Raw genomic sequence first — 19,770 nt, 5'->3', positions numbered from 1 at the left:
AATGAGGTTTACATCTAATATACTGAGTAGAGTGGATCAAATTTTACATAAGCTAAAGTTTTTAAGTGTCAAAAAAAGAAATTTTCTTATTTTAAATGTTTTTTTCTTCATTTCACAGTCATAGCAGAAAACACCTGCCTTGACAAGGATACTTCAATCTCAGTTATTTAGCAAACATTTTCTGAGTGTGTATTAATTGCTAACAATGTTTGAAAGTATAGTACTGTGGATACCACAAAATTTCTGCCATTAATGACACACATTTTACTAAGTGGCTGTGTCTCTGGTTTTCCCTTCAGATTGATTCTCCTTATGCCTTCTTTTCCCCCAAAATGGCATCTGGATCCGAAAGGAAGCTTCACAACATCTGCAGAACAGTGTCTCATCTACACTGGCCTCTGCTGAGGTGTTTCTTACCAGTTGGTTCCTGGATATTGACTTCTATTCCCCTCATGAAGTGCTGCAGTGTAACATGGCTCCCATAGTCATTATATTTCCTGCTTGTGCCTCCACACCTCCTCATATTATCTATCTGATGTGCTAGCACCCTCTGCTGAATTATATGATTTCTCCCATCAAGTTTTGCAGTTGTGTTATCTCTTAACTCTGAGCCTCCTTGCCCTGAAATCCAAGCCTTTCCAGTTCATCAGTCTTCTCAGCACTGTCTGTCTTTGGGACGATGAATTTCAGCTGTTTTTTCTTATCTTCATTGCAGTGTGAGAGACCCTTGTGAGATGCTACCAGGTCCGAATACCTGGGTACCTCCCTTGCTATCGCCACTCTGCTTCATGCATGCCAAGTCAGATGGCGCCTCTTTACTCTCCTCCAAAAGCTAGAGTTTTTGAGTAAGCCAAGACACTGAAGTCTAAACTCTGGAAACTCGTTCTCATTCTCTTCCTAGACCCCTCCCTTCAGGCCTAGAAAATGTTTCTCCTCTTTCCTGTGTGGTCCAATGGAAGTTCTAAGAAAAACAATTGGTAGTCTGAATGAATATTGATTGCTTCAAATACAAGATTCTTGGTTTTAATCCATTGTATGGCAAGAAAAGTTTTTTAAAAACTTCATAATTTATTGCTGAGTAGTGACTTCCTTGATTACGGTGGTGCTGTCCTTTTTTGAAATATGCCTCTATCTCTTGACCTGTGCTAAATAGTGGAAGGGCCCACGGATTTGGAGATAAAGTTCTAGATGTTCGAGAAGTGATATCTCAAAATGATAGATTTTACTATATATGAAAAATATTGGGGAAAGGAAAATTTATATGAACAAATAAAATGTGAAAACCTACAAACACAGATATGTGTTTATTTCTGGACCCAGACCTAAGCATTCTAAAAGCAAGAAGCTGCACCTCAATAGAAGAAGTGATATTGTAGAACCCAGAGCAAAAGTAATGGAACCAAAATTACCCTTAAAATCCTTTAAATGTATATTAAATAAAATGTAGATGATTTTGTGTATACTACCCTGAATAGTAATATTTGTAAGTAAATGCATCTTGTTTGTATAATAAACTGTACTTGGAAAATATAATCTTATAGTCTTTTGTCTTTAATTACATAAAATAAAATGTGCATAGCTAATTTTTGTTAGCTAACTCTATATTGGGATTGCATTCTGTGTTTGTATAGGAGCCATTAGTTTGACTGCCTTCTCCCATACCTCCTTTCTTTTATTTTTTTCTGTCTCACTTTTTTGCATGATTCAATTCATTGAAATTTACTTATCTTAAATGTTGTGATACTTAAAACTTTTCTTATTTTCATTTTGAAGAGTTACAGAAAACAAAATTAAGCCTGCTGTCATCTGCTTACACTGTGGCCAAAAGACTAGAATTATACACAGCTTCTTTAGTGTCTGTGAATAATTGCCTGTAACTTCTCCATAACCTTCTATTATCTGAGCATCTTATTTAAAGAGCTAATTAAGCGATTCTCATAGAATATTTCTCACCTTTTCCTTTAAGTTGCGAAAAAAATAAATAAACCTTTCACATGGACTCCGAAAGCTAACAAAAATTATTGTTCAAGGTATGAGATTTCTTAAGTATATATAATCCTTATAATATAATAGCCCCTCCTCCATTCCTGTCCAGAACCAATACTTAATTTGTGCTTTCATACTCCCCAGCTTTGTTGTGGTGAGCAGAGTATATGTTGAAGATTCAGAATTGCAATCACTCAGAAAAGAAGGGTAAAATCATTCGGCCTAAGAATCATTCTACGAAAACACCTATCAAAGAAAAGCTTTCGAAGGACGGGGAGAAAGGGAAGGATAGAATGGAAGATGAAGAGACAGAGTAACATCTAGATAAACAATGGGTTTGAGAGTTTAGATCAAAGTATGAGAAGCAACTACTATAACTGAAACTTTTGGAAGAGGAGACATTTAAACAGAAACTTTAGAAAGGCTGCCGTGGATTTTATGACGGAACATCACTGACCACCGCTGTTACCTTATTTCTTATTATTTGTCAATGCTTTTCAACAGTTGTCATTTTTGGACATGAGGTTATGTTTAGACTGGCCCTACGTGTTCTGATCACAGAAGGAGAAGGAGGAGGCGAAAGGGAAGAGGAAGCATTGGGATTGGAATAGGAAGAGGGAGGAAGACAGTAACCGTACCTAAAACCGAGCTCACGTAATATTTTAAAGTTTCCAAGCACTGCACTTTATAATATCTCCTTTAACTGGGCAAAAAATAATTAAAGCTCATGACAAGTAGACAAAATCGTATAGTTGTTATTTGAAAATTTCATAGCTTTCCTTAAGCAATTTCTCAATTATTCTGTTTTTGTAAATATTCCCAGATCGCCCTCCCATAAAGTGTTCAAGAAAAATTTAAGGACAGTTTTTAAGGCAGTTCATTAGTGTCTTTGAAACTTTCAGTGTCTAGCATCTGACCTATAACTTTCTGGAAAGGACTTCACGATTATATGCACGTGAGTCTATGTGTACGTGTGTTATAGCACACTGCTTTAGCGTGAAAACACTTTTAATACTGGCCGAACATATATTTTTCCTTCCCTGTTATTCCTTGCCTCTCTTTCCTATCTGTGCCCCTCTCGCCCCACTTTTCTCTGCCCTTTAAGTTCAGGACTTTTAAAATTGTCAGAGAAGCAATTAAAAGAAAAGAATTCTTATTTTTATCACAGTAGTGCTTCATTTTTGATTAAACAGAAAAATCTTTGCTGATTATCAAAATCAATAAAACACATTCTCCATTTTCAAAGACAGAAAATTCATCCTAAATATTGAGATAAATCAAATTAAAATTTCTAAAAGTATACAATTTCCAAAAAGAAAACAATTGTCCTGAAGTTAAGAGAATGATATCCGAACTATGAATATATTTTCTCAAAGTGACTACTTTAAAAGGAAACCAATTATTTAGATGTATAGCTTCTGAGTTATTTTTATACACGTTGCCCTAATTGCTTGTGTTTACATTGGGTACATTTTGCACATTCTTCCCATACTCTATTTTAAAAAATTTTTCTTGATGACATTTTAAGTAGTTGTTCATGATTTGAGACAGACTTTCTCATTATCACTGTAACCATTGTTTATTTTTTTGTTCCCCCAAAGAAAGTTATAACATCACACTCTTTGATCTGTCTTGCAATTAATTGGCTATGATAGTTATTAGGATTCAACTAATTAATACAAAAAGTATATTTTCAAGGAGTTAAAATAAAAACAGCTTTACTGTGACTAGTTTTTTATTTTGCAGGAAAAGGGGAAATATTAAATATTCCTCATTTCAGTAACTTTTAAAAATACATAATTTATTTTTTTACAAATTAAAAAAAATACCTTGAGTCCCTTCTTCACTTTCACTTGAAAATTGAAAACCACTGGCATTTGACTACAATAATGATTTAAAAAATTAACAAGCTGATTCCTGCCAGAATCCAGAAAATGCTTTTTCCGATGCAGTTCTGGTGACAATATAGAATATCTGTCTCTCTCAGGTAGACTTTGGGTGATGCGGACTCTGAAAATCCCAGTTACGCCCAAGTTTCCATTCCCCTGTAGTTACTCATCTGAACCGTAGACATGTAGGACCTGTCTGAAGGAGACATAGGCATCAAGTGGGGATCCGCCAGTGAATCATCCCTTTAATAGTAAAACCTCAGAGGGAAGAGCAGGGAGGATGTATTGGTTGTCAGGAAAATGTAGACTACTCGTGGAAAATGACATTCTCTATTAACAAGATCTAAGGGGTGACTCATGTAATTGTCTAACTTCTAAGATTGATGGGGAGCATGAAACATTTCTTTAAGCTGGTGACAGGTCCTAATAAATGTCTAAAGTGTATAGGTGTGCATGTGGTTTTAGAATGTGATTTTATAAAGGAGGTGGAGATCACAACTCCTTCGATCATGTCTATATATATGTCTGAGTATGTGTTTAGTGCTCTGGGAAGTGTCTCAACAGAGAACCTGAGCTGAAGAAAGCAGCCTTGATCGGAGTGAGCTAACTGGCACCATGAAAATATCAGGTGTCTTTCTGCTCCTCTCTCTGGCTCTTTTCTGCTTTTTCTCAGGTGAGTTTTTTTCTTAAAATTAAAATCCATTATTTATACCGAACTTGAAATTATATTTGTCCACCATATTTCAAAATGCTAACAATTTTGATATGAAAGACCAATTCTGAGATCAACAGAATGGTGACAAAGATTGTGATGATGAAAATGGTGATAGTAACAATGATAACTTTTTTGTTGAGCATATACTATATTTTAGGCATGTTCTAATGGCTTTTATGCATTATCTTCAATATACATAGCAAGATATTCATATCCACATTCTACATACAAGACAACTGTGACACAAAGAAGTTAAGAAAATTGCCAAAGGATTTGCAACTAGTAATTAGAATTTGGAGATTGAATTCAGGTCTTCTAGACATCACAGTTGATGTTTGTTCCACAGACTAATCTGAAGGATGGGTAGTTGTTTTAAATATTAGTTTGACTTTCCAAGACCAAGGAAAGATTTTCTGTCCTTATTATTCTTATGATTGGAACTTAATTAAAATGGAAACAAGGGAATAAAAGGCAATTCAGTTAGAGAATCCTTCACAAAAAGTTATCAAACCTTAGAATGCAGAAACATAAATGCTGCTGGTGAATAAAACAATTCTTCAAGCAGAGGAATATCTTTGGCCGCCTTAATGAAAAGTAGTCATATATTCTATCAATTCAGATTATTCAGAGGACAATTAAGCTTCAGTATGATGTTTTTCGTCACAGGACCATGTGAACGAACAGGGCCACTGTGTCTGTTTCTTCTTTATTATTCTACTCTAAGCTGTCATAGTGGGCAAAGCACATGCTAGAGTCTCTGGACCCAAGATGTAGGCCCATCTCTTCCACCAATGGCCTGTGTCAACTGGAGAAATAGCTCAAGTCTCTTAGACATTCTCTTATTTGTAGAATGCTGGAAACGAGATCATCCTGGGATCTTCCATGTCTAATGCATCATTTTCTGCAACAAAAGTAGTTGAGTTTTGCTGCTATCAGAGATTTTAAATGCCTGAACATGTAAAAACAACAATTTTTCAATGAGATTGAGTAGATGGAGAAGCCATTGTTCACTGGAAACATAAAAAAATATATTTAGAAATATTAAAGAAATTGAATAAAGGACTCTTCTGATGTTATGTAGTAAACTTGACTACTAAAGCCAGATAACTTGAATGAGTGCCTCTGTCAACTGCTGAGATGGAGTAAAAAAATAAATGTGACCATATTACAATTTACTTGCAAAGATAGTTTCAGAAACTAATTGATATCCTCTTATTACTTAACTTCACAATGGTGAACTATCTTTTAATTGGATCTAGGTGACTAATACATTTAATTTGCCAAAACATGTTTCTTTACAGACGTAGTGCCTAAGAGTCTTAATGTTGAGACCAAGAGAGATAGATTTCAGTCCTTCCATCTCCATTTTATAGCTGTGTGACCTTTCTGAGTCTCTTTTTCCTCATTTGCAAGATGGATATAAAAGAACTAGCCCTATCTGGGAAATTAAATGAGAAAATGAATGTAAAGTGCTTAACTTAGTAGAGGTGACACAGTAAGCGTTCAGTAAATGTCTATTAATATTGCTATTATTGAAAATTAATAATACGATACTAGATTGGACTTGGCATTGTAGATATTAATCCTGCATCTGCCTTGACATTTCCTACAGAGGATATATTGAGTAAAATCTCTCTTCTTCTTTTTTTTTTTTTTTTTTTTTTTAATATGTAGGTTTTTTCCTTTCTTTTTTTTTTTTTTTTTAAAGATTTTATTTTTTCCTTTTTCTCCCCAAAGCCCTCCGGTACATAGTTGTGTATTCTTCGTTGTGGGTCCTTCTAGTTGTGGCATGTGGGACGCTGCCTCAGCGTGGTTTGATGAGCAGTGCCGTGTCCGCGCCCAGGATTCGAACTAACGAAACACTGGGCCGCCTGCAGCGGAGCGCGCGAACTTAACCACTCGGCCACGGGGCCAGCCCCAAAATCTCTCTTCTTCTGATAAAAGATTTGTACAGTGAACAAAAGGCTGAAAATTGTAACAATGAGTTTTCCCTGGTCATAAAAATCACTTGGAGTGGTTATAAAAATATAGGCTTCCAGGCCCTATTTGGTCTTATATAATGGAATTTTCAGGTGATTGTCCCAAGAATCTATATTTTTAATAACCAGCCACACTGCTGCACTGAGGTCAGCCATCCCTATAGTAGATGATAGTTAACTTCCTTTCCAGTGTAAAAGCCTTGTTCTCTCTTTATCCTCTTTAACAGAGAATATACTTTAAAGTATTTCCGGTTGTCCTCCCACAAGTGCTGACTATCACTGGAGAAGGATTGCACTTATTCATATACTTTCCGTCATCCAGGAGGTCTTGGGCTTACACATGAGAGGGGTTGCTCTCATTAAGAGTTCCACAGAAATGACCAGAGATCAAAACTGAGCAGCTCATATGAGGATTAAACCTAAGACTTTTACTATTTCAGTATTTTAACCACTGGGCTAATTAGCCCCAACCTAAAATTACACACATAATCATAATGATTTAGGGGACAGAGAGAAGCAAGACTGCATTTATGGAATTCTTTTCTCTTTCAGAAATTTAGAGATGTGGCAGGAGAAAAGAGTCTCAGAAAAGAGAATGAGTTTATCCTTGCTGGTCTATATTTATGCCATGTCTTCAAAGTTGTGTAGAGAGGGCAAAGAGTAATTTTGGACTCAAGAAACAAACAACAAAGTTAATCTCTTCCCCAGCTGCCTGTAAAAAAGGCTTTCAGGAGGGGGTGAAATCACTGGACCTTGGAATGTCAAAGTGAGAAGAGGCTTTCCAACCCAATTTCTCCAAAGTAAGACCAGAGATGATAAGGTCATTCGCACAGTAAATGAGTCACCGAGCCGGGACTGTAACATGAGTCTCCAGATCCTTGACCCATTTTCTCTCACTCCACCCCAAACTCTAAGAAATATTACTCCATCATGGTCCATCTCCTTACATCACTTTTCAGATTTCTACGGCTCCCTAAGAAGTGAGCAAGCATGAAAAATAAAACAAGCATGCCATGACTTGTTGGGATGGCCAAGAACCAAGAACAAGTTCTGGTCCAGGCTTGGAGATTTCCTCATTTTGCAAATCCCACCTTTTGCACATTCAGAAATTACAGTGTTTGAATTCTGTGCTTTTTTTCAGGTGTCTTCAGTCAAGGAGGACGGGTCAGTGCATATTTTTATCTGTTCTTCAGAGTTGGGTGGTGCTTGCCTGGTATTCCCTGGCCAAAGAGAGGTTTGTCTATGGGTAAAAGAGCAAAAGCAATGAGGAAGCAGACCAATCAGTGGAAGTAATTTGTTTTTTAACTACAATCTCTCTAGGAGTATTCTGTTTTTAGTTTAAAAGAGCCTAAATGCCCATTCTCAGATTTTGTTAAAGTAGAATGAATATAATAAAAATTGGATGAATCTGTGATAACGTTCTTGCTCTATCATTAATTTTACTATGTGATCTTGGGCAAGTTACTCAGCTTTCCTGAGCTGCAATTTCCACAACTATAGAAAAGGAATATTATTCACTTCATAGGAGTTATATTTAAATTGCATAAACTATGTGGGAGATTTGGTAAACTATAAAAGGACTATTTATTGATTAACAATTAATAGCTTCTAACTGAGATAGGACAGAGATTATTTCCTTTTTAGAAGTAAGGCAACCAAGAGTAGACAGAAAACTTGTTTAACGCTTTGTATTGTGTATACACAAACTGATTCAAACTTAAACACAATTTGTGTTAAAAATTGGAATGGGCACAAATTATTTTCATTGTTTAGCTGATTTTTTCCAAATTAACCCACTAACTTTTTTCTAATTTTCTTGTTCTCACTATCAAAAGACAACACAGACAAGTGCATTTGCTCTGTCTTGTTCCTGTGTCCATACTGAACATTTCTACTTGACCTTGGCATTAGTTGTTGTTTAGCCTTGTTGTGCTCAAGAGCTCTTGGCATTAAAAGTTTCCAGACACTACTGCCAACTGATTGGAGTTAGCAAAGGAGTTGAAAACAATTTTCCAATCCTAGTGCAGTTATTACACTGCATAAAGTTTTTTCCCCAAATTTTGGCATCTCAGAAATTGAGATGCATCTTACAATGGATGATGCCTTAAAATCAACTGCCAGTGTGTGTGTTCACTTGTGTGTATTAATGCATGCACACATGAGTGTTTGTGTTGGTATATATAATTGTACATATTAAAATTTATTTCTTCTTATGTTTAAATACATATGGTAGCATGGTCTACATTAAACATCAAAACAAACAAACAAGGAAAGGACATAAGATCGAGCCAACACATTTCATATCCCATAAGGTAGTAAAAGATGAGAAGATCATTGCAGACAGATTTAAAAGATATGGAATTCAATCCCAATTTTCTCCTTAACATGCAAGTTGCTTCCTTTCTTTGGGTTTTGATTTTGCAGATTTTTAATGCTTCCTAGATTTTCAGTGTTTTCTAAAGTTCCTTTAAAGTCTACTACAGTCATACCTCAGAGAAACTGAGGTTCAGTTCCAGACCACCACAGTAAGGTGAATATTGCAATAAAGCAAGTCAAACAAACTTTTTGCTTTTGCAGTGCATAAAAATGTTATGGTTACACTATACCATAGTCTATTAAGTGTGAAATAGTTATGTCTAAAAAAACAATGTACACACCTCAATTAAAAAATGCTTTATTGCTGAAAAGTACTAACCATCATCTGAGGCTTCAGCAAGTCACAATTTTTTTGCAGGTGGAGGGTTTTGCCTAGATGTTGATGGCTGCTGACTGATCGGGGTGGTGGCTGCTGAAGGTTGGGATGGCTGCCTCAATTTCTTAAAATAAGACAACAATGAAGTTTGTTGCATTGATTGACTCTTCCTTTCATGAATGAGTTTTCTATACCGTGCAATGTTTGATAGCATTTTACCTACAGTAAAAGCTCTTTCAAAATTGAGTTCAAACCTCTCAAGCCCTGTTGCTGCTTTATTAACTAAGCTTATATAATATTCTAAATTCTTTGTTGTCATTTCAACAATCTTCATTGCATCTTCACCAGGAGTAGTTTCCATCTCAAGAAACCACTTTCTTTGCTCATCCATAAGAAGCAGCTCCTCATCCGTTAGGTTTTATCATGAGATTGCAACAATTCAGCCACATCTTCAGGTTCCACTTATAATTCTAGTTCTCTTGCTATTTCCACCACATCTGCAGTTACTTCCTCCACTGAAGTCTTGAACCCCCCCCAAAGTCATCCACGAGGGCTGGAATAAATTTTTTCCGAATTCCTGTTAATGTTAATATTTTCACCTCTTTTCATGAATCATGGATGTTCTTAATGGCATTTAGCATGGTGAATTCTTTCCATAAGGTTTTCAATTTACTTTGCCCAGGTCCATCAGAGGAATCACTATGGCATCTATAGCCATATTTCTTAAAGAATAAGACTTGAAAGTCAAAATTATTCCTTGATCCATGGGCTGAAGAAGGAATGTTGTGTTAATCTCATTGCACATCTCCATCAGAGCTCTTGGGTGAGCAGGTGCATTGTTAATGAGCAGTAATGTTTTGAGAGGAATCTTTTTTTTCTGAGCAATAGATCTCAACAGTAGGCTTAAAATATTCAGATATTCAGTGAACCATGTTGTAAACAGATGTGCTCTCATCCAGGCTTTGTTGTTCCATTTATAGAGCACAGGCAGAGCAGATTTAGCATCATTCTTAAGGGTCCTGGGATTTTCAGAACAGTAAATGAGCATTGGCTTCTACTTAAAGTCATCAGTTACATTAGCCCGTAACAAGAGATTCAGCCTGTCCTTTGAAGCTTTGAAACCAGGCACAGTGACTTCTCATCTCTAGTTATGAAAGTCCTAGATGGTATGCTCTTGTAATATAAATCTGTTTCATCTGCATTCAAAATCTGTTGTTTAGTGTAGCCATCTTCATTAATGATCTCATCTAGACCTTCTGGATAGCTTGCTGCAGCTTCTACATCAGCACTTGCTGCTTCACCTGCACTTTTCTGTTACGGAGACAGCTTCTTTCTTTAAAACTCATGAACAAACCTCTGCTAGCTTCAAACTTTTCTTCTGCACCCACCTTCGTCACCTCTCTCAGCCTTCATGGAATTGAAGAGAATTAGGGCCTTGTTCTGAATTAGGTTTTGGCCTAAGGGAATGTTGTGGCTGGTTTGATCTTCTATCCAGACCACTTAAACTTTCTCCATATCAGCAATAAGGTTGTTTTACTTTCTTATCATCCCTGTGTTCACTGGAATAGCACTTTTAATTTCCTTCAAGAACTTTTCCTTTGCATTCGCAACTTAGCTAACCATTCAGCACAAGAGGCCTAGCTTTTGGCTTGTTTCAGCTTTTGACATGCCTCCCTCATTAAGCTTGATCATTTCTAGCTTATGATTTAAAGTGAGAGACATGTGACTCTTCCTTTCACTTGAACACTTAGAGGCCATTGTAGGGTTATTAATTGGCCTAATTTCAATATTGTTTTGTTTCAGGGAATAAGGAGGCCCAAGGAGAGGGAGAGAGATGAGGGAATGGCTAGGGGGTGGAGCAGTAAGAACACACACACCGTTTATCAATTAAGTTAGTGTCTCATATGGATACAACTTGTGGCACCCCAAAACAACTACAATAGTAACATCAAAGATCACTGATCATAGATCACCATAACAAGTATAGTAATAATGAAAAAGTTTGAAATATTGTGAGAATTCCCAAATGTGACACAGACACAAAGTGAGCAAATGCTGTTGGAATAATGGCACCCACAGACTTGCTCAATGCAGGGTTGCCAGAAAACTTCAGTTTGTAAATATGCAATAGAGTGAAGTGCAATAAAACTAGGTATGCCTGTGTTTACTGATTCTATTTCTTTAGAATGGCCTAAGTTGTATAGTCTGTTTCCTTTAGGATCACGTGGGATACTTACTAAATATGTAGATCCCCAGGCACCATGCCAGACTTGCTGAATAATAATCATGTAGGTGGGAGGTTTTGAATCTGCATTCTAAATAATTATCCAGTGCTGAGAAGCACTGAATTTTGGAGCTCAAATGCTTTGGAGACAATATAGATGAGTCTAATTCAAATACTTACTGACTGTGTGGTTTGAAGAGCGTCTCTTCCCTTCTCATAGCCTTTGTTTGAAGGTCTGGATTCCATGATCTTTAAAGCCCCTTCTGGCCTTAGCTAGCTGAATAAGTATGAACTAAGCCTGTCTTGCAAAGACCACTGTCTCTTTTCTACTCACATATGAAGGACAGGGAGGGTGCCACCTTTCAGATGGCATCAAGGCTACCATTTCTCTTTTGCATATCTGGAAGAAGGGTGGCAGTCCCAGTGCCAGGCAGAAGAAGTTGAAACTAACCGTAGGAGCATGTCTGCTCAAGTCTAATCCAGCCAAGACGGAAGGAAGAAAGATTTCCTCCAAAACTCACGTCATTCTTCTCATGCCAAGAAGTCTCTCCTTGATGAAGCATCTGATGGGAGATTATAGTTAGCAGTCTAAACTCTAGATTTATAAAAGTTTCATGTTCTTTCAAAAGGATTATTCAAGCTAAACAAAGGGCATGTTCCTGTACTTTTGGAATTCATGGTCTTGTAAAATTTTCCCTATAAATGTAAAGGACTAATATGCTGCCGAGTCTTTGATTTGCCAAGTAGAAATGTTTATTTAAAATAATAATAACATAATAGCAATTATTATTTTTAATAATAATTAAAAAATGAAACTACTACTTACCATCAACAGCCTTCATTAAAGCAATTGTAGTATAACACCAAAATGCTTGAAAGACATCATCTCAGAAGATGGACAGTCCTTTGAACTGAATAAATTTTGCTTTTAGAAGCACTTACTCCATCATACTTTATTTTTCTTATTTTCCTACTCGGCTGTTATTTGGGAACCACATCCTTAAAGAGTTATTTAAATGAATTAATATAACAAATTTCTCAAAAACTGTGATTGGCAATCCTTTTCTGTTAGAATAATTTTTGGTATATCTAAGTTTATTTTTGTTTGTATTTTAAGATAAAGATGTGATGAATTTTGGAACAGTTAGTGAAACAATGCTCCATGACCAGAATATGTTTGGAGCTATTCATTTTTCCTAGTGAGCTTGAACTCACTGATAATTAATATGCTGACAGAATATCTAAACACAGTTTGGAGATGTTGGCTAGCACTTACAACTTAACTAAGGTTAGGAAATCTGAGTCCTCAGAAGGTGGACCTCGCTGACTCAAATTTACCAACAGTAGTAAAGCTGTGAAGTCAACATCTCAGGACCCCTGACTCCATATTGAGTGAGCTTCCATAGCTCCATGCTACCTCTGATCTGCAACAGAAGGCCACTGAGCAGTGCATGTGAAAGTGTTTTGAGCCGTATAATTTTCTAAACAAATTTCCGAGAGTGTTTATTATCCTCTCTTCTTAAGCAAAGAAGTATTATAATGAAAACAATAGTTCAAAGTAACTTGTCGCCACATGTAGGAGGGATTTTGAAATTTGGAGGAAATGGAAGCAGAGAGAGCAGAATTTATTGTATTGGCTAAGAGAAGAAATGTTGACAGTGGGTATAGGCAGCAAATTTAGAATTGATGAAGAGGACTTGAGATAAAGAAATACACAAAAGGAAGCACCTGCAAAGGGAAAGGAATGGCAATGTTTTAATCTGAGGGTAGGTTGAGAAATCTGAAGAATGGTGCTCTTATGAAAAAATTGAAAAACTAGAATGTAAAACTAGTTTGGAGGGAAAGACAAAGTTATGTTTTGGACATAAATGAGTATTAAGTATAATCAAACTGTTGATGAAAGGTGTCCTGTATATTTCTGACAATTAGGAATTAGAGTTTGAGATTTTGATGAAGACTCAAAGGGAAAAAAAGTCTAGGACTCATCAGTGTCATCTGGGAAAATACATGTTCTTAGAGAGAGAAAATCAAATATATAAAATTTTCTTGAAAATGACCATAATGAATACCCAGGAAGAAAATAGAAAAGACAAAAAAAGGAATAGAGAAGAAATAGTTGGAGAGCCAGAGTACTGACATACTACAGAAGGCAGGAAAGAGTTTCAAAAAGATGGGCATGATCAAGCACAGCACATACCATAGAGAAATCATGAACGTTTTATAAATAGCCAATGGGTGTATCCTGAAAGGTGTCATTTTTTACAGTAGTTTTGGATGTGCGGAAACGGTGTGGAACAGGAAGTAGAAGCCAAATCAGAGAGGGGGAAGAAAACTAGTATGATAAAGAAAAGAGCTGATCTAACCACATAGGTCATATTTTTCAGTAAAAGGAAGAAGAGATGAAGACCTACACCCTAGGTGTGTATGTAAAAGTGACTGCAAATTTGCATTGGCATTATTGTAGAACCAAAGTGCTAGACTAAAATATCAATGGTCCTGACTCTTTAGTCACTTTAGTGATTGCTCATTTTCCAGCCAAGCTAAATATTTTGTAGTCACCATTAGCAACAATGACTAATCTGGGTACTGAAAGTGTCGCTCTATTCCAGAGCATTTTTAAAGGTACAATTCTTTGAATAACCACAAGGGGTCAGGCTGATACTAAACATTGGCACCCAAGTGCCTAGAAGTAGGCTCTGGAAACTAAATGGAGGTGATTGTTAAATCCAACACTAATCTGGAAAACATCAAAAAAAAAAAATTCACTAAAATAGGATAAGAAATACGGGCTCCAAAAATTCTAGAATGTGACACAATTCACATTGTTAGTGTTTATAATAACAATCTTTCACATGATATATGAAACTTTACAAAGTATTTTCAAAGGATTTTTCATTACAATAACCCTAGAAGATAGGCATTCCCAGCCCCTGTTAAAGATGAAGAAATTTAAACTCAGAGCAGTGAAATGTTTGCAAGAGGTAAAGGAGCTAGTAAGTAGGAGAAGCAGAATTCAAACTCAGGTCACTCTAACTCCATCTACGAGACAATCCCCCAGCCTTACAGAGCATTAGGATGTCTTAAATAGATTTGGTGAGAGGTGGGGGGGGGGGGGGGGGGGGGGGAGATTTTCCTGGATTTCCTAAATGCTTCATGGAGGAAACTTTAAAAGAGAAAAGATAATCCAACCATGACCCTTGGTCTAGACTTGCTTTCACTTCCACTGAGAAATCAATTGTTTGAATTTTATTTAAGAGTTTAAAATAAAAATATAAAAGAGGAGAGGAAATTTAGGCAGAGGAAAGGCATGACATTCAGAAATCTTAGCCTACTTCTCTTCAAGTTGTGAGAGTTGTGGTCTCTTTCTGGTCCCAACTCTGATATTCCTCTGCTGTGCTCTTTGCTTCACAGAGGGGCTTTCTGGCTGGCTCTGCAAAGGCGTTCTTTACCTTGCCCAACATCTGGGACTCTCAGAGAGTGGCCATTTTCTGTTTTCTGTCACCATGCTAAAATTTCTCACACAGTGAATGAAGAGGGGCCTCCAGATAGAAAGGAGGAAACATTTCAGCATAGTTGTTATTTCTCTCGCCCAGTTGAAGAACTAAGAACTCGGCTTTGTTTAAGCCACTTCACCGAAAGAAGTCACTGCTCAATCTTAGATCACCATACCTGGAAGTGTCCTTAGAGACAACTAGGCCGATGGTGTTTAATGTTTCGTGTGAGTCACAGATGCCTTTCAGAATGTGATGAGAGCTACAGCGAGGGCAAGCCTACAATAAGAAGCTTATTTTCTGTACTCTTAGTCCAGGACTATTTCAAGTATTCCACACTGACCTTCTACAACTCTTCTATGACCGCATTTGATCCTTATAACAACTCTAGGAATGACGTGTGGCAACTGTTATTTTTTTGAAAAATTTTGGTTAAGAAAATTGAGGTGCAGATACTGAGTGCTTTGTCTAAGTGACACAACTAGCTAATGGCGAACGGCAGAACAAGTTCTATAACATGATTCTTCAGCTTACTTCAGGGATCATCAAAGATGCTACAATTTAAAAGTATGAAATACATCTATGTTCTAAGAAAATTTGCTCATATGCCATTTGATTGATTTGATTTATTGAAATCCTTTGCTCTTCCTAGTCTCATTCCCAGGGGGCAGGGGAAGGGGAAAAGTGGGCTTGGGGAGTGAGGTAGGGGTCTAGAAACTCTCAAAGTGAATGTTTTCCCCAAGTGCCACTTCCATATCTCCTTTCTAAAGGACAAAAGAGGCTGGATCGCAAGATCAGAGGGCCGATTGCTAAGGAAAGGTGGCTTAAGGAAGCGTCTCTCTCACGTAAGAGACTTTCTTTTTTCTTTTCCTCACTGCTCTGACTGTAGACACACACACATCTCTGACTGAGATGCCCTTTCCTCAGCTTCCACATGTGCTTGTCCTACTGTGGTATTTATCACACATGATGCTGTAATTACCTATGATCTTCTCTGCTTTCCTAATACAAATACGATGGTGAACTTATTGAGCTATTGTTTATAACTGATGCCTCGTTGTATCACCAGCACCCAGTACCACGTCTTCCAAATATTGGTTACTTATTGCCTATTTGTGAAATAAATGAAAATATCAATGTGGTTTACAGCTCTTTCTTGACTCAAGCACATACCTGCAAATGTGTGCATTAATGATGTAAATACAGAATACATTAGCTTTTGAGAAAAAAGTGTCTTACAGTTTATAATGCCCTAAACATTTTCCAGCCTTTTTTCCATTTGGAGAACTAAAGGAAGTATTAGTGTCCTAGAAGTGGTACGAGAGGGTAGAGTTATCTTTAAGAGCAGTGGAGAAAAGCAGGACTGTGGCTGGGACTGCAAGAAGCCTAGGGATATTCTACACAACCAAGCCCTCAGAAGACCTCTGCTAAGCATCATACTACCCAATCTCAGTAGGGCAGATGCTAAATTTCAAAAAAACATGTCTTTGATTGTCTTAGATGCCATAAATCTGACACATATGATAATATTTTTAAATTCAATTGTATGTGTCTTTTGCTGAGCATTTTATCACGCAAAGCTTTGGAGAGCTTTGTCACTGCATAAAGTTTTGCTAACATCTTAAACAAATAATTCCTCTTACTTATGCTCAAACATGTCCCAAATAAGCTATTTTAATGATGTTTACATGTCCTGACTATAAGTGTAGTCAAGGGTACCTAGTGACAATTGGTTTTTATTTCTTTCAGTGAGAATGAGTTAGAAATCAACCATACTAGATTGTTGGAAATTTTGGATTAGCAATGAGAAGGAGTATGTTCAAGCCTGGTCTCAATGCTTCCTGCTTGTGTGGCTTTAGTAAGCCACTTAATTTTCCTGAGGATCAGTATTCACTTCTGTAAATTGCTTAATATATTATTACTCAGTATACATCTCAGGGTTATTGCAAGATTAACTGAGTAAAATCCATATAAGAGTAGTTTGAATACTATGAAGCAATTGATAAACATGACAATATTATTTTAACGGAACTAGGATAGGGTAAAATATCCTCCATTTATGTTGAAATATCCTTTCATTCCACACAGCTGAAATTTGGAGAAGTTCAGTTCTACCTATTGTGCATTGCCTGGAATAAAATGACTCAAATGTCATTTGCTCACCAAATACTGACTTGATTGGCATTGAATTGAAAAGAATCTTAAAACTCCAGACTACTGATAGACCACTAACTGAGGGGAGATATGGTGGCATAGGTGCTACCATTCCTTTTATAGACCCCATGATCATGATTCCTAATCAGTCATAGCTGTGTTCTCACCAAGGCTGAATGCAACCTCAGAATCCTAAACATGGCACCTTAGGCAGCCATTACCAAGTTATCGTAGCAAGCGTAACAGTTCAAATTCTACAAAAGACTCTGAGACAAAGTTAATATAAAGACATTAAAATTTTGTTTTCAAGAGATAATAAATTGATCTGGCACCTACGGGGAAAACTAACAAGCCCTCAGAGAATGTCTGGGAGCTCTTTGCAACGATCTTCCATATCTTTATAGCAATACAGAAGGTGGACTTTAGAGTCACATTAATACAGTAAAAAAAAAGATTTTTTTTCACTTACAAACCAATAACTACTCATAGTTGGAACAATTTAGTGTTTTAGCAAGAAGTCCTACCTATAGCATTTGCCTTACTCCTTACTCCTTACAAATCTGCCTTACATCATTAGCTTACTCCTGAATACAACAGCTACAGAAATGGACTTCCTGTGTCTCAAAAAGAAAGATTCAATTATGTTTAATATATTCTAGTTAGGTAGATAAGGAGAGCTATTTTCTATTTCAGGAAGCTTTATACCACAACTATGTATATACAGATGGTCCCCAATTTATGATAGTTCAACGTACGATTGACTTTTCAACTTTATAGTGGTGCAAAAATGATACACATTCAGCAGAAACCATACTTTGAATTTTGAACTTTTCCTGGACTTGCAATGTACAGCATGATGCTCTCTTGTAACGCTGGGCCATGATCACAGGGTAAACAACCGACACACTTAGAATCATTCTGTACCCATGCAACCATTCTGTTTTTCACTTTCACTACAGCAATCAGTAAATTACATGAGATATTCGACACTTTATTATAAAATAGTCTTTGTATTAGATGGTTTTGCCTAACTGTAAGCTAATAACTGTTCTGAGAACTTTTAAGTTAAGCTAGGCTAAGCTATGATGCTGAGTACATTGAGTGTATTAAATGCATGTTTTCCCTATGATATTTTCAACTTATGTTGGATTTATTGGGATGCAACCCTACTGTATGTTGAAGAAGATCTGTATATATCTATAGTTATGTGGCTATACAATGATATATATACTTATCATTATCATTATATATATCATTGTGTGTATATATATATATATCATCATTATCATTATATATGTATAAAATTTTAAGTTTGCTATCCAAAGCTTCTATTCTGAGGGATAGTCCCATAAATAGGATGCACTAGCAATGTCACTATGTTTACTTTGGTAGGTCAATTGTGGTGAGTTCCAAGATCCTAAGGTCTTCTGCACTCGGGAATCTGATCCACACTGTGGCTCTGATGGCCAGACATATGGCAATAAGTGTTCCTTCTGTAAGGCGGTGGCGTAAGTATCATACTCACCAAACCTGTCCCTTGCAAACACAAACTCCCAGAATAAGATGTTTTCCTTGAGATATTCTAAAAAGTTCTACTTATACCCACCCATAGAGACTGAAGAAACAAGTTTTGGACAAATGAACCGAAAACAAATAGATCAAAACCAAAATAAAGTAAATTACATAAGTTATTTGAAAAAATATTAGTTATTTTACTTTGTTATTACTGAAAGTCCTGAATATATGGTCCACCATAAAATGCCAAATGCCTTAATATTTGGTTCAGCTTCTTTCATCTTCTATCACGATAAACTGTGACACTATATAGTCTCTTTGCCATTATTTCTGCTGTTACTTTTACCTTTTCTACTTGTATATATATTTACTCTCAGCAAGTGAACAATTGAAACCAAAAGTCTAAGCCTTACTAAAAGTCTGAAATTTAAGATTCATGTTTTCTGCAATTAGGCAGATGTCAACTCTGAGTGCATTTAATTAACCTCTGCCAAATTGTAGACATGGATACCTGTGGAATCAAATGATTACATGGACTATGACATAATTAAACACTTTTCAACCACTGTGATGAATATTTATGCTATTGCATTAAGCACATATTTGTCTTTCTCTTTTATAGGAAAAGTGGTGGGAAGATCAACCTGAAGCACCAGGGAAAATGCTGAATTAGAGCCAGTGTTTCATGCTGACTTGTCAGCTCTCTCATCCTTTTCTCGCTTCTGCTTTTACTTTTCTCTAGCAGATCCCTCAAGTTTATAAAGACTCACCTTCCACTCTGTCTGGGTCTTGGGCAGTTAAATACATATATATTTCCTTTGATTCACTTGTCAATAAAGTAAATTCTGCAGAAGCATTGCTGGTGTTTTTACTTTGAGATCAAGAAAAGATACAGATACAAAATGAAAGAACTGACCTGGCATAAACTTAGAGAAAAAGACCTGTTTTTTGATCTAAATCAACCATGCAGTCACTGAGGGATCTTGGGAAAAATCCCGTCCCCTTTCTTATTCCTGGAATTCCATGTGGTTAATGAAGAATTTTTAACAACATGATCATATATGATGCTTACAATTATTTTACAATATCTATTATTTAAGTCTTAGATCACATAACATCTGTTCT

General features: G+C 36.4%; 1 protein-coding gene across 2 annotated transcripts; it reads left to right on the top strand.

Annotated features, from left to right (window-relative positions):
* The first annotated feature begins 4,277 nt into the window (after positions 1-4,277).
* SPINK6 (serine peptidase inhibitor Kazal type 6) lies at positions 4,278-19,501 on the top strand. 2 transcript variants are annotated; one of them, XM_014730426.3, is made up of 5 exons: positions 4,278-4,548; positions 7,711-7,733; positions 15,747-15,821; positions 18,523-18,638; positions 19,268-19,501. In XM_014730426.3, the coding sequence occupies exons 1-5, from the start codon at positions 4,491-4,493 to the stop codon at positions 19,311-19,313; spliced, it is 318 nt and encodes a 105-aa protein (XP_014585912.1). In that variant the 5' UTR covers positions 4,278-4,490; the 3' UTR covers positions 19,314-19,501. The 2 variants fall into 2 exon arrangements, with proteins under 2 accessions (XP_014585912.1, XP_014585913.1); XM_014730427.3 differs by lacking the exon at positions 15,747-15,821 and having other exon boundaries at positions 4,304-4,548.
* The last annotated feature ends 269 nt before the right edge of the window (positions 19,502-19,770 follow it).

Source organism: Equus caballus, chromosome 14, assembly GCF_041296265.1.
Source record: "Equus caballus isolate H_3958 breed thoroughbred chromosome 14, TB-T2T, whole genome shotgun sequence".
Lineage (NCBI taxonomy): Eukaryota > Metazoa > Chordata > Mammalia > Perissodactyla > Equidae > Equus > Equus caballus.
Note: the sequence above shows the minus strand (reverse complement) of the source record. Positions and strands in the feature narration are given on the sequence as shown.

What these genes read in the sequence shown, in the direction of transcription:
- SPINK6 (XM_014730426.3), top strand. Translation starts at nt 4,491, where the DNA reads ATGAAAATATCAGGTGTCTTTCTGCTCCTCTCTCTGGCTCTTTTCTGC. An exon ending in TCTTTTCTGCTTTTTCTCAG is followed by an intron (nt 4,549 to 7,710) that starts GTGAGTTTTTTT and finishes GCTTTTTTTCAG; the next exon opens with GTGTCTTCAGTCAAGGAGGA. An exon ending in TCTTCAGTCAAGGAGGACGG is followed by an intron (nt 7,734 to 15,746) that starts GTCAGTGCATAT and finishes TCCTTTCTAAAG; the next exon opens with GACAAAAGAGGCTGGATCGC.